The 24,407-nt window shown below is 48.2% G+C and overlaps 1 protein-coding gene across 1 annotated transcript in view; it reads left to right on the top strand.

The window, feature by feature from the left end:
• PACS1 (phosphofurin acidic cluster sorting protein 1) overlaps positions 1-24,407 on the top strand; it is a 171,620-nt gene that overhangs the window by 132,521 nt on the left and 14,692 nt on the right. The window contains exons 3-11 of the mRNA XM_054440604.2: positions 4,549-4,638; positions 5,413-5,538; positions 10,392-10,536; positions 10,793-10,884; positions 10,968-11,048; positions 14,036-14,095; positions 14,921-15,081; positions 15,444-15,537; positions 21,753-21,833. Of these exons, the coding sequence (XP_054296579.1) occupies positions 4,549-4,638; positions 5,413-5,538; positions 10,392-10,536; positions 10,793-10,884; positions 10,968-11,048; positions 14,036-14,095; positions 14,921-15,081; positions 15,444-15,537; positions 21,753-21,833 (930 nt within the window). The remainder of the gene's footprint in view (positions 1-4,548; positions 4,639-5,412; positions 5,539-10,391; positions 10,537-10,792; positions 10,885-10,967; positions 11,049-14,035; positions 14,096-14,920; positions 15,082-15,443; positions 15,538-21,752; positions 21,834-24,407) is intronic.

The following is a 24,407-nucleotide window of genomic DNA, read 5'->3' as shown; positions in this document are numbered from 1 at the left end:
GGGCTCAAGCTATCCTTCCACCTCTGCCTCCTTAAGTGCTGGGATTACAGGCATGAGCCACCACATCCAGCAACAATACTGTTAAATATCTATATGATAAGAATTTTTGGTTTAAATAAGAAGCATTTAAAACACCAGTAACCTGGCCGGTCGCGGTGGTTCATGCCTGTAAATCCCAGCACTTGGGAGGCCAAGGCAGGTGGATCACCTGAGGTCAGGAGTTCAAGACCAGCCTGGCCAACATGGTCAAACCCCATCTCTACTAAAAATACAAAAATTAGCCGGGCGTTGTGGCACACGCCTGTAGTGCCAGCCACTTGGGAAGCTGAGGCAGGAGAATCGCTTGAGCCCGGGAGGCGGAGGTTGCAGTGAGTTAAGATCACGCCACTGCACTCCAGCCTGTGCAACAGAGTGAGACTGTCTCAAAATAATAATAATAAAACACCAGTAACCTAATTTTTAAAATATATTAATATCAATATTGGATATTTTAATGTGCTATGTTACTTTAGTATTAAATATAAATGGTTTTGCTTCTATACTGCAAAAGAAGATATACTGTTATATAGATAAACAAATGATACAAAAGTATATTAAAAATAATTTTGAAATTGGACCCTGGTTGGTAGTGCCCCAGGCACCTGGAAGAAGCAAATGCTGGAACCCATGAAAGCTAACCCTTGGGGAAGGGTAGGAAAGATGAGGACAGTAGTGCACCGTGCTTGAAAGGGCTGGGCTGGGCCGGGCCTGGCTGTGATCCCGTGACACACTGCACTCCGCATCCTGCTACCTGCACACGCAGATTCCTTCTAGCGAGTTTGAAATTCAGATAGTGAATTTGGGATAAAAGTTTTACAGGTATTTAGAGCACATACTTGGGTGGTGAGAGTTCATATAATCATATAATGAGGCTACTGCTGTTGGACGGTGATGTCCTATAGTGACAATAAATAAGATGAAGGGGACGGAGAGGGCTGGGGTGGAGGAAGTTAACAGATTCCCTACGGTGGTCATGGTAGACCTGGTTGAGAAGATGACATTTACCCAAAGACTTTGAGGGAGGTGAGGGCCGTGCAGGTATCTGGAAGAAGAGCCTTCCAGGCAGAGGGAAGACCCAGGACCAGGCCCTCAGGTCTTCATATTCTGTGAATATTTGCTCTAAGCTGAGAAATCTTAAAAGAACCCTAAGCACTGATTACTTTTTTCAACTTCTATTTTGGAAAAATCTCAAACATGTGCAAAAGTAGACAGAGTAGTTTACAATTCCCTGGAACCCCTTACTAAGCTGCAATTGTTATCAACTCATGGCCAGTCTCGTTTCGTCTGTGTCCCCACCTGTTTCCCTTCACCAGTGTTATTTTGAGGCAATCCATACATCATAGAATTTCACCCACAAATATGTCAATATGTATTTCAAAAGCGTAGGCAGTATTTTTAAACAAAACCACGATACCATTATCACACCTTGGCCGGACGTGGTGGCTCATGCCTGTAATGCCAGCACTTTGGGAGGCCAAGGAGAGCGGATAACTTGAGATCAGGAGTTTGAGGCCAGCCTGGCCAACATGATAAAACCTCATCTCTACTAAAAATACAAAAATTAGCCAGGCGTGATGGCACGCACCTGTAATCCCAGCTACTCAGGAGGCTAAGGCAAGAGAGTCACTTGAACCTGGGAGGCAGAGACTGCAGTGAGCTGAGATCATACCACTGTACTCCAGCCTAGTCGACAGAGCAAGACTCTTATCTAAAATAACAAAACAAAAACCTTAATATCACAAAATCAGTGTTCAAGTTTCCAGTTGTGGCATGAATCTCATAAATGTGTGGGTCTTGTGGGAGAGAGTGGCTGTCAGTTTTGCTTTTTATAGTTTATTTGATGCATTCGGTCTTCAGTTGCCACTATAGCACTTGAGCTTCTGGGTGTCCTGAGGCCCTGGCCTGTGTGCGGGCTGACTGTGTGCTTCTGCTGATGTTATTTTATTTTTGTTGTTTTTTGAGACAGAGTCTCGCTCTGTTGCTCAGGCTGGAGTGCAATGATATGATCTTGGCTTATTGCAACCTCTGCCTTCTAGGCTCAAATGATTCTCCCACTTCAGCCTCCTGAGTAGCTGAGATTACAAGTGCACGCCACTATGCCTGGCTAATTTTTGTATTTTTTGTAGAGACGAGGTTTCCCAGTGTTGCCCAGGCTGGTCTCGAACTCCTGAGCTCAGGTGATCCACCCACCTCAGCCTCCCAAAGTGCCGGGATTACAGGCGCCACCACACCCAGCCTTCTGCTGATTTTATACCCAGCCTTCCCCCTGTGGCTGTTACCCATAGGCAGCATCGCTATAGAATGACATAACCATCAGGGCTCCACTTCCTTGGTCTCATTGTGGCCTCATGGTGGCCGAGGCGTTTTTCCATGTGTGGAATTTTCCCCTAAGGGTCAGCACCGCAGCATAGTACCATTTCAACAGAAGCAGCTCCCAGAGTAATCACAGCTTTGCCGAGACACGTGAGAGATGAGCAGCTCAAAAATTTGTCATTAATTATAAACAGGGATGAGTGTGGGGCTCAAATCTGTAATCCCAGCACTTTGGGAGGCCATGGCAGGAGGATCGCTTGAGCCGAGGAGTTCAAGACCAACGTGGGTAATGTAGTGATACCCTGTCTCTACAAATAAAAAATAAAAATAGTAAAAATAGTGTTTCAATGAACAGCTCCTTGTTTACAGATTTGCTTCTTTTTAAAACTCATTCCCGGCCCAGCGTGGTGGCCTATAATCCTAGCACTTTGGGAGGCTGAGTGGGAAGATCATTTGAGCTCAGAAGTTAAAGACCAGCCTGGGCAACACAGTGAGACCTCGTCTTTTTATTTAAAAAAAAAAAAAAAGAAAGAAAGAAAGAAAGAAAGGAAGAAAAAGAAAAAAATCATTCCCTCCAAGGTCATGGGATCAAGGGGGAAAAAAGAAAATAATATATAAAAATCATGCCCTTAGAATTTATTTTTTAGGATTACAATTTTTGAATGGAAATGTTTCTTTATTGCCAGGCTACTTTCTAAAAGGGTTATTGTAATTTACTTTGCTTCAACAATGAATGAATTTGGAAATCCTACCACATCCTTACCAACTTTGGATGTTGTGGGTTTTTTTATTATTGGTATTAATTTTAAAACTGATTTTTTTTAGACAAATTTATTCAACACCGTTTGTGTGCTGGGAATCATATTGAACAAGACATATCTTTGTCTCATGGATCTCGAAGTTTAGTGAGATTCAGTAACTGGCAGTAAGAGGGCTGTCTAACCCAAATACTAGGTTTGGAGGCGGGGAGGTTAAAGAGGAAGTTCCTGGAAAAAAAATTCAGCTGAGACCTGAAAGACGAGTTGGTTACTTGTGTTCAGAAGCCAAAAAAAGCATCCAAGAAGAGAAGAAAAGCACATGAAAAGGCCCAGAGACAAGGCAGTATGCCTGGGGAGGCAGAGGGAGGATCACTTGAAGTCAGGAGTTCGAGGCCAGCCCGGCCAACATGGCAGTAAGAGGGCTGTCTAACCCAAATATTAGGTTTGGAGAGCAGGGAGGTTAAAGAGGAAGTTCCTGGGGAAAAAAAGGAACAGTGGGCAGGGAGGGTCATACACACCCTGGAGACTGACACTACCGGCCTCTTCCCCAGGGGTGCTGGGAACTCACAGACATTAACAAATCATTTTGCTGTGATAACCTTTTATGCACCCTACAGCATCATACATGTAAAATCAGACTTATGGTAGAGGCTTGATTCAAATAAGTACAATAAAGACTCATGAAATACTTGGACTTGTAAGAATGTTTGGGCTGGGCTCAGTGACTCATACCTGTAATCCCAGCACTTTGGGAGGCTGAAGCGAGCTGATCATCTGAGGTCAGGAGTTCAAGGCCAACATATGGTGAAACCGTGTCTCTACTAAAAATACAAAAAAATTAGCCGGGCATTGTGGCAGGCGCCTGTAGTCCCAGCTACTCAGGAGGCTGAGGCAGGAGAATCGCTTGAACCCGGGAGGCGGAGGTTGCAGTGCGCCGAGATCATGCCACTGCAGTCCAGCCTGGGCGACAGAATGAGACTCGTCTCAAAAAAATTTTAATTTAATTTTTTTTTTTTAAAGAATGCTTGTAGAGTTTAGAAGTTGTTTGCAAACATAGTATTTCTTTTGGTCTGATTTTTGGTGACACAGCTTTGACAGATTTTTTTTTCTTTTTATGATTAATATTATTTGAGATAGGGTCTCGCTCTGTCACCCAGGCTGGAGTGCGGTGGCAGGATCATGACTCACTGCAGGCCTGAACTCCCGGGCTCAAGTGATCCTCACACCTCAGCCTCCTGAGTTGCTGGACTACAGGCATGTGTACCGCCACACCCAGCCAATTTTTTTTATTTTTTGCAGAAACAGGAGTCTCACTATGTTGCCCCAGGCTGGTCTCAAACTCCTGAGTCCAAGCAGTCCTTCTGCCTCAGCCTCCCAAACTGCTGGGATTACTGGCACAAGCCACTGCACCTGGCCAGACTTTTCTTCTCGGTTTCAGGGTTCAAAAAGAATTCTTCGCTCCAATGAGATCGTCCTTCCAGCTAGTGGACTGGTGGAAACAGAGCTCCAATTAACCTTCTCCCTTCAGGTGAGACTCTCCTAATCTTAGGCCCCTAACATGCTATATCCTGGCTAGTCCCCAGATAGTCCTCTAACCCAGAGACTGTTTTATCCCAGAGCCATTCCCCAACTTGGACGAGAATGAATAAAAGTCACCTGGAGGTTTATGGCTGGCCTGGAGGGCCAAAGCAACCCTTTAGCCAGCCCAGAGCCCCCATTCCCTAACTTGGGCAGAAATGAATAAAAGTCACCTGGAGGTTTATGGCTGGCCTGGAGGGCCAAAGCAACCCTTTAGCCAGTGACGGTAAGGGTGTGGAAACCTGGGTAGGCACCGTGGCCCCTTCCCTTCCTCTGCCTTGGCTAACACTGTTAGCCATCTGCTGCACCACATCACATCTCCTTAGTGATCCTCGCACACCCCGTGGACCGCGCCACCGTCAGCCTCCACATCGGGATCTCCGTCCTTCCCCTCTACTCCGTATCCCTCCTAGTCGGTGTCCCTCTCATCGTAATTCCAGTAATTCCATGCCCGGATTGAAACACACGGAGAAAACACCTGATAAAGTGGCAAGGGAAGAGACAGTTTTCTGAACGGATGTGGACCCCAGAGCTGTGGCGTGGAAGCCAGGCATCAAGCCGAATCAGCTCCACCAGCAGCAACTTCATGGCTCTCCTTTCAACCCTGACTGCCCCCTTTTAGAGACAGGAAGAATTGAAGCACAGAAAGACTGTGTGTCCTCTAGAACCCCTCAAGGACCCAGCTGCCCCTTAACCATGCTCGACTCTGTTTTGTATTTCGTAGTACCCTCATTTCCTCAAGCGAGATGCCAACAAGCTGCAGATCATGCTGCAAAGGAGAAAACGTTACAAGAATCGGACCATCTTAGGCTATAAGACCTTGGCCGTGGGACTCATCAACATGGCAGAGGTGAGAGGAACACAGTCTCCAGACTGTTGGCCTTTGAGTCACAGAGCCCAAGGAAGACCCCAGCCCAGCCAGTTGAGCCTTCCAGATGATTTTCCCAGCTTGCTGGCTAGGTGCTTAATTCTGTTTTACAAGTTAATTATTTGCTGGAAATTCAGAGTATACTTGTTTTTATCAAGTACTTTCTCCTTCATGAAAAGTTTTAATTTTTAAAAAGGTAAAACTCAAGAAATTACATAAAATTTCAAACTTTCAGAAAAGTTACAAGAATAGTACAAAGAATTCCCATATGTGGATTCATCCAAGTTCTTTAACATATCACCACATTTCTTACGCTCTCCTCATAGATATATTGATAGGTATTATTTTCTGAGCCATCCGAGAGTAAGTTGCCGGCACAATGCCCCATTACACATTAATACTGCACCATGTTAATTTCCTTAACATGAGAATACTCTGCTGTCTAAACTCCCTGCCACCATCAAGATCAGGACACTAATGTTGAGATAAGATTGCCGTCTAACCCACAGTCCCTGTTGGGATTGTGCTGAGTGTCTCAGTGATACCCTTTATGGGCCTGGGATCTGATCTAGGATTACGTGCTGCATATCACTGTGTCCTTCGTCCCCTTCAGTCTGCAGCAGCCCCTAGGTTTTCCTTACCTTTCATGACCTTGACATTTTTTAAGCACACAGGCTGGTTACTTTTTTGAATACTCCTCAGTCCAGGTTCGCCTGATGTTGCCTCAAGATTAGATTCCACCTGTGTGTTTCTGGCAGCATTAACACAGAAGTGCTCTGTTCTCATTGCAGCTTAGGCAGCACCTGATGGCAATTGGTTCCTTTCCCAGGGATATTAACTTTTAATTTTTTTTATTTTTACTTTTATTTTTTTGAGATGGAGTCTTGCTCTGTTGCCAGGCTGGAGTGCAGTGGCACGATCTTGGCTCACTGAAACCCCCGCCTCCCAGGTTCAAGTGATTCTCCTACCTTAGCCTCCTGAGTAGCTGGGACTACAGGCGTGCACCACCATGCCCAGCTAATTTTTTTTTTTTTTTTTTTTAGTAGAGACGGGGTTTCACCGTGTTAGCCAGGATGGTCTCAATCTCCTGACCTTGTGATCCGCCCGCCTTGGCCTCCCAAAGTGCTGAGATTACAGGCGTGAGCCACTGCGCCTGGCCTTAACTTTTTTTTTTTTTTTTTAGAGACGAGGTCTTGCTCTGTTGTCCAGGCTGGTCTCAAACTCCCAGGCTCAAGCGATCCTCCCTCCTTGGCCTCCCAAAGTGCTGGGATTACAGGCATCAGCCTCTGTGCCCGGCCTGATATTATCACTTGGTTAACATGGAGTCTGCAGGGGTTTTCCACCACAAAGTTAATTAATACGCATTTTGTACTTACTGGAAAAAATATTTTACGAGGAAGTAAATATATTACGAGGAGAAAAAGAAAGGTAACTATCTTTTTCCTTATCACGTTTCACCCACTAGTTTTAGCATCTATTCATGATTCTTGCCTGAATTGGTCATCACTATACTTTGATGCTTACCAGACAGTGAATTTCTAATCCCACCAATCCTTACATATTTATTAATTGGCTTTATTTATTTATTTATTTATTTTCGAGACAGAGTCTCACTTCATCACCCAGGCTGGAGTGCGCTGGCACAATCTCGGCTCACTGCAACCTCTACCTCCCGGGTTCCAGCGATTCTCCTGCCTCAACCTCCAGAGTAGCTGGGATTACAGGGGCCCGCCACCACGCCCGGCTAATTTTTTTATATTTTTAGTAGAGATGGGGTTTCACCATGTTGTCCGGGCTGGTCTTGAACTCCTGGCCTCAAGTGATCCGCCTGCTTTGGCCTCCCAGAGTGCTGGGATTACAGGCGTGAGCCACTGCTCCCGGCCTCATTAATTGGCTTTCTGTAGTAAGATAGTGCTTTTCCTTTGCTCTCATTTATTTGTATCAGTTATGGACCGTGGATTCCTTTTTTATTTGATGGGGCTGAATCTGCTACTATCATTTTTTTATTTTGATGCACAAACTTATCAGATTTGGCCCATGGGAGCCCCTTCATGCCGGCTTCGAGTCCTTAGTACTATATCTCATCATTCTTTACATCCTACCATACTTTCTGGTACAAAACATTTCAGGCTCATCTTGTACTTTCCCTGACCCAGCTCCCAGAATGAGCAGATTCTCTGAGGAGCCCTGGTTCTTTTCAGTGGAGGATGGTGTTCAGAAACCAAGATCTGGGTACCAGGAGTGCCCATGTCCCCAACTGGGTGTCATGCACTCCCACTGAGCAGACAGAGCTGAGAAAGATCTGTCTGTATGCACACATGTGCTCGTGTCTACACACACATCACAGCTCCTTTCAGGTCTAGGTCCAGATCTATCTAACCGTGAGCATACATTGATAATTTCAGTTCCAACCCAATGCCTGTTTATAGCTTTTCTTTCTCCATGTTTCTAATTCCCTTTTGGAATAGTAAGAAGTCAGGCTGTGGGCCGGGCGCAGTGGCTCACGCCTGTAATCCCAGCACTTTGGGAGACTGAGGCGGGCAGATCACGAGGTCAGGAGATTGAAACCATCCTGGCTAACACGGTGAAACCCCATCTCTACTAAAAATACAAAAAATTAGCCGGGCGTGGTGGCGAGCGCCTCTAGTCCCAGCTACTCGGGAGGCTGAAGCAGGAGAATGGCGTGAACCCGGGAGGCGGAGCTTGCAGTGAGCCAAGATCGCGCCACTGCACTCCAGCCTGGGCGACAGAGCGAGTCTCCATCTCAAAAAAAAAGGCTGTGATTATTCTCAATACATGTACTCATTGGTGCAGCTCCCTGTGTGCCAGGCAGTTCCTCTCAATCCTAACGGGAAGAAGAAAGCAGCTACTAATCTGTTTTTAAAATTATTTCTGTACTTTAGTAAATTAAATAGGAACAATTTTGTGGCCATGATAGAAAATTTGAGATAGTCCCAGCCCATCTTTCTGTCCTGCTCAGTCAGTGTTTGTGTCAGTGTGGAGACAGGGGACAGTGAATTCCCACCAGCACCCACTGCCCCTGCTACGCCAGGCTCTGCCATTCCCTGTAGACTGGGCTCCTTTTCCTCATAGCCAGTGACAGGCGACCACCACCTATAGGCCTGGCCTCACCCAGACTCAAGAGCGAGTTTCTCTGTGAAGGACTTACACTAAAATTAGTCCTAGAGATTAGCAACCATTTCTTTCCTTCCTTCCTTCCTTCCTTTTTTCTTCCTTTCTGTCCTTTCCTTCCTTTCCTTTCCCTCCCTCCCTCCATCTTCCTTCCTTCCTTCTCTCTCTCTCTCTCCCCCATTCTTTCTTCCTTTCTTCTTTTTCTTCTCTTTCTTCTTCTTTTTTTTTTTTTTTTTTTTTTGCTGAGATAGAGTCTCACTCTGTCACCCAGGCTGGAATGCAGTGGTGCAATCACAGCTCACTACAGCCTCGACTTCCTGGGCTCAGGTGATTCTCCCACCTCAGCCTCCTGAGTAGCTGCAACTACAGGCATGCGCCACCACACCCAGCTGATTTTTTTGTTTTTAGTAGAGACAGGGTTCCACCATGTTGCTCAGGCTGGTCTCAAACTCCTGGACTCAAGCAATCTGCCCGCCTCAGCCTCCCAAAGTGCTGGGATTGCAGGAACAGGCTACTGTGCCTGGCCGAGCAACCATTTTCTTTTCTTTTCTTTTTTTTTAGACGGAGTGTTGCTCTGTGACCCAGGCTGGAGTGCAATGGCACGATCACGACTCACTGCAACCTCTGCCTCCTGAGTTCAAGTGATTCTCCTGCCTCAGCCTCCTGAGTAGCTGGGACTACAGGCGCCCACCACCACGCCTGGCTAGTTTTTTGTATTTTTAGTAGAGATGGGGTTTTACTGTATTAGACAGGATGGTCTTGATCTCCTGACCTCGTGATCCGCCCGCTTCAGCCTCCCAAAGTGCTGGGATTACAGGTGTGAGCCATCGCACCCGGCCCGAGCAGCCATTTTCAATCGTTGATTGTTATCTTTAAGCACATGGCCCTGACCAGCACTTCTGGGGATAATTTTAAAGTTAAGACCTTAAGCCAAGTGCAGTGGCTCATGCCTGTAATCCCAGCACTTTGGGAGGCCAAGGCAGGAGGATTGCTTGATCCCAAGAGTTCAAGATCAGACTGGGCAACATAGTGAGACCCCATCTCTACATAAAATTAGAAAATTAGCCAGGCATGGTGGTGTGTGCCTGTGGTCCCAGCTACTGAGGCTGAGGCAGGAGGATCACTTGAGCCTGGGAGGTCGAGACTGTAGTGAGCTGTGATCACACCAGTGCGTGCCAGCCTGGGTGACAGAGTGAGACCCTGTCTTTAATAATAATAAAAAACAGCCTGGGTGCAGTGGCTCACACTTGTAATCCCAGCACTTGGGAGGCCGAGGCAGGCAGATCACGAGGTCAGGAGTTTGAGACCAGCCTGGCCAACATAGTGAAACCCTGTCTCTACTAAAAATGCAAAAAATATTAGCTGAGCGTGGTGGCAGATGCCTGTAATCCCAGCTACTTGGGAGCCTGAGGCAGGAGAATTGCTTGAACCTGGGAGGCAGAGGTTGCAGTGAGTCGAGATCACGCCACTGCACTCCAGCCTGGGCGACAGTGAGAAACTCCGTCTCAAAAAATAAATAAATAAATAATAATAATAATAATAAACAAAGTAAGACCGTGAAGCAAGTAGGCATGGATTTGAAAGTAAGGAAGAAAACGTATCAGCAGAATGCTGTTGCCCCTGGGGGGCTTGTGCATTCCCTGGCTGTGTTTCTCCAGGTGCCTCTGTAGTAACACGCCTCCACCACCTCTCCTGGCTCCTAGGTGATGCAGCATCCTAATGAAGGCGCACTGGTGCTTGGCCTACACAGCAATGTGAAGGATGTCTCTGTGCCTGTGGCAGAAATAAAGATCTACTCCCTGTCCAGCCAGCCCATTGACCATGAAGGAATCAAATCCAAGCTCTCTGGTAAGATGCATGCAGCATCTGGAGACCCTACGAAGAGGGAGCCCATCCTGGGAAAGCTGAACAAGACAGTGCCCGAGATGTTCCTGGGCAAGAGACCTTTAAAGACCCCTGAAAGTAAAATGTGGCTTCGGCCCTGGCCCTCCCCTCCACCCTGGCTGTGTTTCCACCCAAAGAGAACCATTGATTCCAGCCCATCGAAGTCTCTTAGGCCAGATCTTCCCATTGTAAGGTTATCTTACTCAGGTGTCTGTTGCAGATCGTTCTCCTGATATTGACAATTATTCTGAGGAAGAGGAAGAGAGTTTCTCATCAGAACAGGAAGGCAGCGATGATCCATTGCATGGGCAGGTAACTTTCTGTGGTCCCTCACATGGCATGTCCAAGAAGCTCCTGGGGTTTCCCACCCTCATTCTGTCCCTGTACCCACTTAGGACTTGTTCTACGAAGACGAAGATCTCCGGAAAGTGAAGAAGACCCGGAGGAAACTAACCTCAACGTCTGCCATCACAAGGGTGAGCCTCAAAGGTCTGGGGAGTGGTTGGCTAAGATTTTCAGTCTGGGGGTAGGTTGGCAGCAGCATATTCAGGCCTAGTGGAGGCTTCTTAAAATCAACACAGGGTCATCCCTTCAACGATTCCGATGCATGCTCTATATCCTCACTACCGCCCAATTAGACTCACTGTTGTTGGGAACCACAATTACTGATAAGAGTGTTATATCCTTCAGGTTATCGTCAGATAGAAAAAAGGAGGAGAACCCTTCTTGTAGAATTCAGAACAGATAGTAGTCCATCAGGGAACAGACCGCCTCCCACCCACTCCAGTGGCTGCTTCATGTCACATGCTGTCCTCTGCAGGGAGAAAGCCAGCTCCCTCTAGGAGTAGCACTAGTTTTAATCATGTGCTGAACTTAGGCAGAGATAATAGGCTAGTCGTGGGGTGCTCCTGTGACCCTGGGCTTGCTAAGCTTTAATTACATCAGATATCATTCCTGCCTTAATGGATCCATAACCTTGGAGACCAGGTGCCTTTTGATACTTTTCCTCCATAAGACTTCCTCAAGAGTCACTGTTTTGATGACATTTGAGTCCTGAACTGAGAAGCTAAAAACCTGAATTTCTAGGTGGTCTTTGACAGATTCTGGAGTGCCTGCATGAAGTGTGGGAGGGCCAGAAGTGCTGGGAGCATTTCCGAAGGGGAATTCACAGCTCCATTTCCCCAGAGGCATCCTGATTCTCCCCAGTGCAGAGCTAGCCTAGGGACCAACCCCCTGAGAGCCGAGATGCCCACCCCTTCAGGGGTGAGACGGAGGCCAGATGCTGTCACCTCTCCCATCACACCGAGGTGTCACTGGACTTACAGGTAAATCCGTGAGACTGTGACCTGGATTTCCCATCCAGTCAGCAACTAGGGAGTGGGAGGACTGTTTCCTTGTCCTCAGGTATCCACCTCTTGATTGGTGCTCCAAATGGTCCCCATGAGGTGTGTCACCAGTGCCCCAAATGCTTGACCTCCATTGCACTCTGGAAATAGGGAGTAGCTGTAGGATCTCTCTCTAGTCAGCCCCTACTGCTGAGTCTTTCTTTTTCCTGCTCTGTAACCAGAAAGCGGCCCTATTTTCTTCCCAGCGGGTGCCCCCAGAGCTTCATAAGTCACCTCTTCCTACGTGGGGTCTCCTCCTTGTCATGACCATGGCACACGACCGGAGTTCAGTGCTCCTGCTAATAATGTTCACTCCCTCCGAGATGTTTTTTTTTAAGCTGCAGGCACTTTCCAGTTCTATCCCAGAGACTTAGTGACCTCCCTTAGTGCCTGTCTCCTCTGTGCATGCGCATTCTTCTCTCCCACCAAGAACACAGATGTACTTGACCTTCTCTGAACATGTCTCATGCTGCTCTGTCACTGGGAGCTTGACTTTTTTTCTCTGCTGTGAATGCCCTTTCTGCCCTTTCTTTGAAGACCTATCAGCCTCGCGAGTTCATTGTTTTCATCCCCAGATGGCGAGTCTGTCATTCAGGCAGGAAGTACATATAAACACAAGCTAAGCATCATGCCCAGAGACAGAGAGATAAGGCCTAGTCCATGCCATCGAGCGCACAGCGTCTAGTGACACCACAGATTTCAACAAATAATTGTAGCCTAGTAGGACAGGTGCCATAAGACAGAGCTTTGCAATGACACCAGGGGACTGTGGCCACCTGTCCCAGGAGTGCCAGGACAGCTTCCCAGATGATATGCTGAGAGATGGGTTTTTTAAAATAAAACTTCACCAAGTGGATTTGGGGAAAATTTTTATTCAAGGCAGAAGATACCCTATATAAAGGCCCAGTACAGTGCTGTGGCTTATGCCTATAATCCCAGCACTTTGGGAAGCCGAGGCAGGTGCATCATGAGGTCAGGAGATTGACACCATCCTGGCCAACATGGTGAAACCCCGTCTCTACTAAAAATACAAAAATTAGCTTGGTGTGATGGCACGTGCCTGTAATCCTAGCTACTCAGGAGGCTGAGGCAGGAGAGTCACTTGAACCAGGGAGGCAGAGGTTGCAGTGATCTGAGATCGCCCCACTGCACTCCAGCCTGGCGACAGAGCAAGACTCCATCTCAAAAAAAAAAAAAAAGAAAAGAAAAGGCCCAGTACAACAGCATGCAGTTTTTCCCAGGAACTCAAAGCAGTGAGTTTCCACTTGACTATGGGGTGTGAAGGGTCAAATAGAGAGAGAAGGCTAGAAACAGGCAGACCCAGGCTTCGGACATGGAGAGGCCTGACCGCTGAGCTCTGTTCAAGTAGTGGAGGCCAATGAAGACTTCTTCAGAGGGTAGCATGAGCAGGTTTGCACTCGGAAGGACCACTGTGGGCTGTAGAGGGAACAAGACCAGAAATAGGCAGGCAGGTTATGAGATGTCTCCTGAAGGTTGTTGCTATGATCCCAGAGAGGCGAGGAGAAAGGCCTGACTGGAAATGGTGGTGTCACAGATGGAAAAGGGAGGATCTGGGGTAGCTAGAATGGGCCTGCGGGGAGAACGAGAAGGAGAGACTCCGGGCATAGATGTGGGTTCAGGTGTGTTGGTGACATCAGTAAGAGGATCGGAGTGCAAGGAGAAGACACGGCGCTGCGTTCCACCGTGGAGGTGGTAAGGCTGAGGTGCCCGCACTGTGCATGCACAGGTAGGAGTCAGCAGTGGGCACTGTGAATCCAAAGGGCAAGAGAAAGAGATGAGCTGGAGACCCACATTTGGGAGGTGTTGGGGCACAGGGGGGCAGAGGACCTGGGGATAGACATTCCTTCTCCCCACAGCTGCACCCAAGACCCAGGAGCTACACTGGAATTTGGCCTGTCTTCCTGACAGGCTTTGAGTGCCAAGGGCAGAGACCAAGTCCTCCAGTCTTCGTGTCCTTCCATAGCTCGTCATGAAAGTGGGCTCTGGTGGGTGTTTATTGACTTGAATTGACCCCAAGTGGACGTAGCTGAGAACTATCGTGCAATTTGTCCCTACAGCAACCTAACATCAAACAGAAGTTTGTGGCCCTCCTGAAGCGGTTTAAAGTTTCAGATGAGGTATGGCCTCTTACTCCCAAGGTTAATGGTGAGTAGAATTCCCCGGTTTTCACCCAGCATCCCTGGAGTACACTCTGTATTACCACTGAGAGTCAGGATTCCGGGATTAATATTCCTGCTCCCCGTGGCATACCTGCTAGAGCCCTAAGGGAGAGGGTGGCTAAGAAGGACTTAAGCGAGCGGAGAAGAGAAAGAGGCTATGCACACAATGCAGGGCAGCACAGCTACGCCTGACCCTTGGTGATGCCCAAGCCTCTGGCGTGCGATACAGGGACAGACCCGGTGGATGCTGCTGCGGTTGTCACTTAATTTTCCCTCTTATCCCACGGGAACATCAGTGAGCAGCAGCTTGTGAGGTGGAAATGTCCTTGGCAGTCAGCCCTGGAATAACAGGAATGGGCCGCTGAGAGAGAAGCAGTCTTTTCCCTGGGCTCTGGGAGGGGCCTGTTAAAACAGGCCTCTCAGTGGGCTAACAGAGGGATAAAGATGAAAATTGTTGAGAGCGATTGCTTCGCCTTCCTGTGGGCTGTAAGGAGGGTAGGAAGAGCCCACATGGGCGATGGGCCTCGGGATTCCTCAGCTGTCCCTCCTGGCACAGCTTCACAGTGTGGAGCTGTGGCAGGAACTGGGGGGAAGGTGGCCTCACCATGTCCCCGCCCTCAGGCTGGATCATGGAAATGACATGAAGGTTACTCCAGCCAGTGTGAAGCTCTGGCGTGTCCCTTAAGCAGGACCATAAGGGTGGCCCAGGAGAAAGGAGCTGCTCGTCGACCAAAATTGTTAATAGGGATGATCCTAAATTCAGAGACTCTTTTTTCCCTGCAGGTGGGCTTTGGGCTGGAGCATGTGTCCCGCGAGCAGATCCGGGAGGTGGAAGAGGACTTGGATGAATTGTATGACAGTCTGGAGATGTACAACCCCAGCGACAGTGGCCCTGAGATGGAGGAGACAGAAAGCATCCTCAGCACTCCAAAGCCCAAGCTCAAGTGAGCCCCCATCTCTGTAGCTGGCCTCCGGACTCTCCTTCCTGGCCATAGCAGTCTCCTGACCCCTCCCTCGCTGTCCCCTCTATTACCAGGGAATCTTGGTCCTTCATCCTTTCTGAACCTCTGGCTCTCTTGGAGAAGGTCACTGTTTTGCCTCTCACTGACAGAAGTCCTATAGGACTCTCAGGAAGTACCCCCTCTCCCGCCCCGCCCCTCCTCTTCACCCCGCACTTCCCTGCTCACCGGGCGTTCTGGACACCCGTAGCTTGTTGACCCGCCCTGAATGCCAGCTCCACTCAGCTCTCCCAGCGTGCTGTTCTGAGCCCTAGCAGCACTGACCCTGGCTGTGCTCTTCACTGCAGGCCTTTCTTTGAGGGGATGTCGCAGTCCAGCTCCCAGACGGAGATTGGCAGCCTCAACAGCAAGGGCAGCCTCGGAAAAGACACCACCAGCCCTGTGAGCACGACCGCGACTATGGGGCGGGGCGGGACCGTGGCATGTCAGGGCTTGGCGCTCCAGCCCTCTGCATCTCTGATCAGGGCTCATGTTGTGACCTTAGAAAAGTGGCCCCATTGGCTGGGCACGGTGGATCATGACTAATCCTAGCACTTTGGGAGGTGGAGTCGGGCAGATCATGAGGTCAAGAGATCGAGAGCATCCTGGCCAACATGGTGACACCCCATCTCTACAAAAATACAAAAATCACCCGGGCATGGTGGTGTGCACCTGTAGTCCCAGCTACTCAGGAGGCTGAGGCAGGAGAATCACTTGAAGCCGGAAGGCAGAGGTTGCAGTGAGCCAAGATTGAGCCACTGCACTCCAGCCTGGCGACAGAGCAAGACTCCCTCAAAAAAAAAAAAAGAAAATGGCCTCATCTTGTTTCAGCCTCAGTTTTCCTCCCCTCAGTCTGGCTGGGAGCTTAGCTTTTTGGGGTCATTGCTGTCTCAGGCCGGGTTGTTCCTTTTGGTCTGTTTCTGCCATGGCCCAGAGCCTTCCCTCTCAGAACACATACAATCTCCCCCTCTGCTGGGCATGGTGACTCATGTCTATAATCCCAGCTCTTTGGGAGGCCAAGGCGGGTGGATCATTTGAGCCCAGGAGTTCGAAACCAGCCTGAGCAACATGGCGAAAGCCTGTCTCTACGAAAAATGCAGAAGTTAGCCAGGCATGATGGTGCACGTCTGTAGACCCAGCTACTCGGGAGGCTGAGGCAGGAGGATCCCTTGAGCCCAGGAAGCAGAGGCTGCAGTGAGCTGTGATCGCACCACTGCTCTCCAGCCTAGGTGACAGAAAAAGACCTTATCTCAACAAACAAAAACCTCTCCCTTCGTGTCTGTTCTGTGGTAGCTGAGAGTGTAGCACGGAGTGGGCGTTTGGCCAGTGGTGAGTGGCCCTGCACCAGGCTGGGGAAGGAGCAGGTGTGGAGAGGAGGGGAGCCACTGAGATGTGCTCAGGAGGCCCTAGTAGGCTTTATTGGGCCAAGAATCCATACAGGGGAGCAGTGCCCCGAGAAAATTTATAATTTAGTCAAGAGGTTTCCATTTTTCCTGGTGACCAAGGGGAAAAGGGGGCATGTACTGTAGCAGCCGGAGTCATGACCTGGGCCTTGCTCCACCCCTCCTAGAAACGCCCTGCTCCCTCAGCAGATCACAGGCAGGGGTGGGTGTGAGCCTGAAGTGACCTCAGGCCCTAGGAAGCTGCTCTTCCTTCGTTTACAATGGAAGGCAAGTGAGCGTTGTCGCGATGTGAGTGCCCAGCTTAGGATTTGCCCTCCAAAGCCCAGTGTCTTTTCTGTGGATCAAAGAAACAAATCCTTTAAGTCCTCCTGTTCACCTGCTTTACTGGCAGATGAAGCCTAGTCATGGTTCACCAAGGGGAATACCAAACTCGCCCTGCAGATCCGTAGTAATTGTGCGGAGATGATAGGAAACAGGAGAGGCCTCTACCGCTGAAAAGCACGGGTCTGAAAGGGCAGGTGCCTGTCCTGGAAACCACCTTCTCTTGGGGCATCCCCTGACTGCCCTTCTGCCTGCTGCCACCAGGTGGGGCTCTCTCCCAGCTCACCGTTGTTCCCGCTTAGGACAGCGCCCCACGTGACGTTAGTGAGGCAATGCGTGGGAAACTGCAGCCCAAACAGACTCCTCCCTGTGAGAAACCCAAGGCCTGCCCCTGCAGACCCTGCACCCTAGATGCTGTTCCAGGCCGGGTTCATGGGGATCCAAGAACTGAGGAGACCTCGCTTTAAAAAAAAAAACAAAAAAAAACTTTCTAAATTTATTTTTTATTTTATTTTATTTGAGTCGGAGTTTCGCTCTTATCGCCCAGGCAGGAGTGCAATGGAGCAATCTCAGCTCATGTAACCTCCACCTCCCGGGTGCCAGCGGTTCTCCTGCCGCAGCCTCCTGAGTAGCTGGGACTGCAGGCACGTGCCACCCACACCCTGCTAATTTTTGTATTTTTAGTAGAGATGGGGTTTCACCATGTTGGCCAGGCTGGTCTCAAACTTCTGACCTCAGGTGATCCATCCACCTCAGCTTCCCAAAGTGCTGGGATTAGACGCTTGAGCCACTGGGCCCGGCCTTTTTTTTTTTGAGATAGGGTCTCGCTGTACTCCCCAGGCTGGAGTGCAGTGTGTACCCAGCCACCTCACTTTCTTTAGTATTAGTGTTTAGGATGTGGCTTGGAGATGCTTTTCCTCACATGGAACTGCTGAATGGCCCTGCTGAATTGACACCATCCACATGGGCAAACCCGACCCCTGGCCATGAGAGCCAAATTCCCTCTTAACTATGTGGGATGACTCTAGGAAGATACCTGGGAGCTGGCTGAGGGAGGACTCTTTCTCAGTGTTCCAGGAATGTAGAGCAAGTGCCCTAATGTAACAAAATGTAACTAAATTACTAACTGAGACAGTGCCCTAAAAGCAGTAAGCAGAACACCTAACACTGTGGATGTTCAATAAATGTTAGTTACCTGACCTATAAAACTTACAGAAAAAATTACCTAGACACTCTGAGCCTCGGTGCCTCATCTGTAGGGTTGTGGTGTTGGTATAGGAGCCCATTTGGCTCAAAAGCCAGTTGAGGGCGGATACGGTGGCTCACACCTGTAATCCCAGCACTTTGGGAGGCTGAGGTGGGTGGATCACTTGAGGTCAGGAGTTTGAGACCAGCCTGGCCAACATGGCAAAACCCTGTTTCTACTAAAAATACAAAATTAGCCAGGCATGGTGGTGCACACCTGTAATCCCAGCTACTCGCGAGGCTGAGGCAGAGAATTGCTTGAATCTGGGAAGCAGAGGTTGCATTGAGCCAAGATCCCGCCACTGCACTCCAGCCTGGGTAACAGAGCAAGACTCCATCTCAAAAAAAAAAAAAAAGCCAGTTGAGTGTCAGCCTTTATAATATGATGGCCTAAGGGCCCCTGTCAGGGCAAAAACACATTTGGGACAGGGTAGAGCTTCTGAGTTTGAGTCTTGACTCCACCACTCCACTGACTGTGTGATCTTGGGTGTGTTACCACGCCTTTGCTTCCTCATCTACGAGGTACATGTTAAAGCTCGTGCCTCCCAAGGTAGTGAGGAGATGGAACAGGATCATGCACATCAGACTGCCGCGTGGGGTGTGCCCGACTGACTTACTGCACACGGAGCACTGCTCATTGCTCACCGACTACTATTGCTTTTATTATTATAATTCCTTAGTGCCATTTCAGTTGTGGACTCCTAAAATTGATAGAATCTAGATGTCTTTTTAGTGAGTCCTTCAAATTCCGGTTCCCTTGGCCACGTTTCAGACTCACTTTGCTGGTTCTGTGCTGATATTTCTATTTTGAAGAGCCCCATATGTCTGGATGTGGGTGTGAAACTTTGGAATCGTTTGCTATGAAAGGCGCTTTGGGAACAGCAGAACAAGGCTGTGCTCTTAAATGGAGAACTTCTGAATGGATTAGGAAAAACCACGAGATTGTGCACATGTAGGCAGGCGTGCACACACCACCTCAACTTGTGTCCTCTCTTCCCTGGTTTCCTAGCACTGTTATTTATTTATTTTTCTTAATCTTGCTTTTTGTTCCCCACATTTTAGAGGATTCAGTTTATCACTAGAACCAGAAAGAATTTCTGCTGATACAGATTATTCCAGTTGTTGAATTTTCCCAAGGCTTGAGCACACAATGGCAACATAATTTGGTTCTCCAAGCTGATAACAATGAGCCCTGACAGTGCTTCAGTTAGGGCAGCCACAGATGCAGACTTCCAGCCAGGACTGCCTGCTGCTAAGTCGCGATTTCCACAGCACTATAAATAATGGCATTAGAGCCTAGTTCTTCATGAAATGATAGCCTACACATTCCCCGCTCTTGTCGCCTTCTCTCTGACACGGGCCTACACTCTCACCCTGCAGCAGCTGACATTGTCCATGAGCATAGTGCTGCAGACTTCCGGGACCTCTAGTGATGCCTCATCCACATCCCATGCCAAACACTTGGTCAGACACAGCCGGAGTCCTGCTGGTGTTCCCACATCTTTTGGGGGGAAAAGCCCTTTAGTGTTTATAGAAGCAGGAACAGAAATGTGGTGAAATTGGGAATTTGTCCCCAGGAGGATTGTCTGGGACATCTGGAAGAGCCAGTAAATAGCCAGCAGGTGTCCTCTAAGCCCAATCCAAGTTAAAGATATGATCAGGAGATGGATATGCTAATTACCTTGATTTAATCATCTCACAGTGTATCCATACATCAAAACGTGTTGTATACTGTAAATATATACAATTTTTATTTGTCAATTATAGCTTAATAAAGCTGGGGGGAATAAAGATCTTACTAAATGTTGCAGCTTTGTCATGGAAGCAATGCTGTAGCTGTCATAGGGCTTAACAACAAGGCGTGCTACTTCAAAACCTCCCAGCAGACCTGTGTTATCACCCAGTTCATTCTCTTTAAAACACGTTTAATTAATTTGTCATATTGAGATCGAAAATGGAGTGAAATTATCTTTAGTCTCAGGTGTAACCAGAGCTTTTCCATGATTCTAGATTCTATTAACGTTGGCCAAGGCTGGGTGTGGTGGCTCACACCTGTAATCCCAGCACTATGGGAGGCTGAGGCAGGTGGATCACTTGAGGTCAGGAGTTCAAGACCAGCCTGGTCAATCAACATGGTAAAACCTGTCTCTACTAAAAATACAAAAATTAGGCAGGCATGGTGGCAGACACTTGTAATCCCAGCTAATCAGGAAGCTGAGGCAGGAAAATCACTTGAACCCGGGAGGCAGAGGTTGCAGTGAGCCAAGATCGCACCACTACACCCCAGCCTGGGCGATAGAGTGAGATTCAGTCTCAAAAAAACAACAGCAACAACAACATTGGCTGATCATATAGACAAGGTGTAAATGAGCTAGCTCTGCAATCTGGAAGCAACCTGTTCTGTGGCTGTGAGCCATTACACAAGCCAAACCGTCTGAAGATCTGGGGTCCCAGGGTCTGGCTCAGGCATGCTGAGTTAGTCCTGCAAATGGCCTGGAGGAGGGGTTCTCAACTGGGGATGATTTTGCCTCCCAGACATATGGCAATGATTGGAGACATTTTTGTTTGTCACAAAGTAGGGAGTGGAGAGTTGTCACTACCAGCACCTAGTGAGTAGAGGCCAGGGATGCTGCCAGACATCCCACAGCACACGAGATAGGCCCCCACAATAAAGAATGACCCAGCCCCAAAAGTCAATCGTGCCAAGGTGGAGGAACCCTGGTTTAGAGTGTGACATAGGGAGCCTGCTGTGGTGATCCTTGTTCCATAGTTTACCAGGTGACCCTGAACTTACTACCTGATGCCTCTCAGTATTATATGATTGACTTGGAGAAAGGACTTTGAGTCATTGTGAGGAAGTGGGATATCATTTATATTTTCTGCCTCCTATGGTTCCCTACAAGAAACAAAAAGATTCACTAAAGCCTACTAGTACCTTCCCTGCATCTAAGACGTACAACCCACAAGTCACTGCTGGTGACTTTGAGTTGCTGTCTGCACAGCAAGAAGCAATATTAACAAACAGGAAAATCTGGTTATGTGTCTATATTTGCAAAGGAAATTTTTAATATTTATGAGAAATGCTAATAAGAGTTGGGGACAAATGAGAATTAATTTACACCTAAATGGCTTAACATTGGGTGTCTTTCTGCTTAGTATATCCTGTTAGAGGGTTTCCTGGATGTTCCCAGCAGGCAAAAAGCATTTGGCTACCATAGATGTCTTTAGTCTCAAAATCAAAGACCTGAACCTAGCGTACTCCTTTCTCTGGCAAGCAAAGGAGGCCTCCCCTCTATGTCCTTCCTGGGCAAGGGTATTCACTGGATCCAGGGTCAAAGACTTCATGGATGCAATAGCAAAGCCATCTAAATTTTGAGCTTCTCTTGCCTAGTGACATCTCGTGGAGTCAGAATTTCTGGGTTCTGAATCTCCGTGTTATTGACTTGATGACAAAGATAACTGATCCCTCCAAAACCTGGTTTTCACAGAAATGTACCCCACCCCCGGCCCACATAAGAAAAAAGCCCTGAAGATTTTATGAGGTTTGAGATTAAATGAAAGTATTTTAAGCTTCATAGGGACCTAGTAAACCAAATTAAAGTGGTAGTTATTTGGATCAGCGATAACTAATTCTTATAATTTTTGCAGATGGAATTGGCTGCTCTAGAAAAATTTAAATCTACTTGGATTAAAAACCAAGATGACAGCTTGACTGAAACAGACACTCTGGTATGTATGGGTCAGTTTCCTGTTTCAGCTGTTTCAAATAGTGTTTGTCCCTTTAGAAATAAAGGCAGAAGGACCCTCAGGACCACCGTAGAAATTTCACCTAAATCTGCAGGCTTATGAATGTCCTGCACTCTCTTTCTCCTGAAATCGTTACCTGTGGAATGCAACCTACTGCCTGGTGTAGACACCAGGTTGCTCTCAAACTTAGTATACCAGAAATGTCCTCATTCTGCCCTTTAATAAGAGCTGACCAAATGCTAGTTGGGGAAACTTCTCACCATCTGTCACCAGCGTTCTCCCTGGAAAAATCATCCCTTCCTCATTGGATGTTGCTCTTTCCGTGGCCAGGCAACCCACAACATTTAGTCTCTGACTGGTACTGGTCTGTGTTCTAAGAGGTGCTGGAGCTGCCCAGGAGTGCAGGCCTAAGCCCCGGTGAAGTGGAATTGAGTTGGTTGGGATGCCCAGTTTTTTTACAGGTCGAATTGCACAAGCATTTACTGTGCACCTGCTTGTGCTGGGCACTGAAGATGCAAACATGAGCGAGCCACAGTTTGCATCCCCTGTACCTCCCTGAGACTCTGGCCCAGGGAGGTACAGGGGATGCAAACTGGGGAAGCGACATCTGAGCTGGGCTTTGCAGGTTACATCAAAGTTCATCCCGTGGGACCAGAGGCAGGACCCTTATGGGGAAGGAGCAGAGAACTTTACGGAATGCCATCTAGGGATGAGCCTTACAGTGGGACCTGCTGGGAGTTGACTAGAATCTGTGAAAGAATTATTTTAGCCTTATTGTTTTCTGTAGTAAATAAGACTACATTAAAAATCTTATATATTTAGGCTTGATTCAAGATTGATTTAAAACTCACTACCCTAACTTACATTTTCTAGTTCACCAGTAATCTGAATAAACCAGCTTCCACTGTGGCCCCACCGTAGTCCGTACTGCACGTGGCAAGTACAGTGTGGCCTTTTCAAAATTAAATTCCAATTGTGTCACTTCCTGATTAAAACTCTTCAGTGATTGGCCAAATCTCAGCAATTTAATGTTGAGTAAGTAAAAGAAGCCGAATGCCAAAAAATGCACACCATAGGATTCCAGTTCTGTGAAACTCACAAACAGGCAAAACTAATCCATGAGGGTGACGTCAGCATACTTGTTACCCGGGGAGAGGGAGGGCCATAGGGAGCCCTCAGGAGTGCTGGAACGTTCTGTCTTGATCTGGTTAATGGTCACCTGGGGGCATATTTGCATAAAAATTCAAGTTGACTATTCTAGATTTGTGCTTCTTACTTTATAGAAGTTATGCCCTCAGTAAACATTTTGAAAACATAAAGACCAGGCAGAGGCAGGGAAGTAGGCATGTGTGCGGCCTGTATCGGTAGCAGAGTCCTCCCTGAGGGCTGGATCCGTTAGGGAGGTAGTGGGCCCAGGGAGGAGGCATGGGAGATTAATTTAGAAAGGTGGCCCAGGCTGGGTCATGGTGGGCCTCAGAGGCCCCACTAAAGAATCAGACTTGGCCAGGTGTGGTGGCTCACACCTGTAATCCCAGTACTTTTGGGAGGCTGAGGCAGGCATATTGTTTGAGCCTGGGGATTCAAGACCAGCCCGGGCAACATGGAAAAACCCGTCTCTACAAAAAAAAAAAAAAAATAGTAATACAAAAAAATTAGCCAGGCATGCTGGCATGCACCTGTACTTGGAAGGCTGAGGTAAGATAACCACTTGAGCCCAGGAGTTCAAGGCTGCAGTGAGCTGAGACCATGCCACTGCACTCCAGGCTGTGCAAGAGAGCAAGACCCTGTCTAAAAAAATTTAAAAGGATGTCAGGAATTAGGCTGGGGGCGGTGGCTCACGCCTGTAATCCCAGCACTTTGGGAGGCCGAGGCGGGCAGATCACGAGGTCAGGAGATCGAGACCATCCTGGCTAACACATCTCTACTAAAAATACAAAAAATTAGCCGGGCGTGGTGGTGGGCGCCTGTAGTCCCAGCTACTCGGGAAGCTCAGGCAGGAGAATGGCGTGAACCCAGGAGGTGGAGCTTGCAGTGAGCCGAGATCGCGCCACTGCACTCCAGCCTGGGCGACAGAGCAAGACTCCATCTCAAAAATAAATAAATAAATAAAATAAGTCAATAAAATAAATAAAAAAGGATGTCGGGAATTCGAGACCAGCCTGACCAACATGGAGAAACCCCATCTCTACTAAAAAAGAAATACAGAATTAGCCAGGCATGGTGGCACATGCTTGTAATCCCAGCTAGTCGAGAGGCTAAAGCAGGAGAATTGCTTGAACTTGGGAGGCGGAGGTTGCGGTGAGCCAAGGTTGCGCCAAGATTGCGCCACTGCGCTCCAACCTAGGCAATAAGTGCGAAAGTCCATCTCAAAAAAAAAAAAAGTGATCTGAGGAAAGGCAAAGTCCTGGGCTCAGAAGGTGGGATAGAGAGGGTGGATGTGAGAGTGTGGCCAGAGCGGGGACAGACAGCAGTGGCGTGGGGATGAGGAAGGAAGGGAGAATCAACGGAGATGCAGGTGACTTTGGCCAAGGTAAGGAATGGGGCTATGGCCCTCCC

The sequence above is a fragment of the Pongo pygmaeus genome, chromosome 9 (genome assembly GCF_028885625.2).
Source record: "Pongo pygmaeus isolate AG05252 chromosome 9, NHGRI_mPonPyg2-v2.0_pri, whole genome shotgun sequence".
In the NCBI taxonomy this organism is placed as follows: Eukaryota; Metazoa; Chordata; class Mammalia; order Primates; family Hominidae; genus Pongo; species Pongo pygmaeus.
Note: the sequence above shows the minus strand (reverse complement) of the source record. Positions and strands in the feature narration are given on the sequence as shown.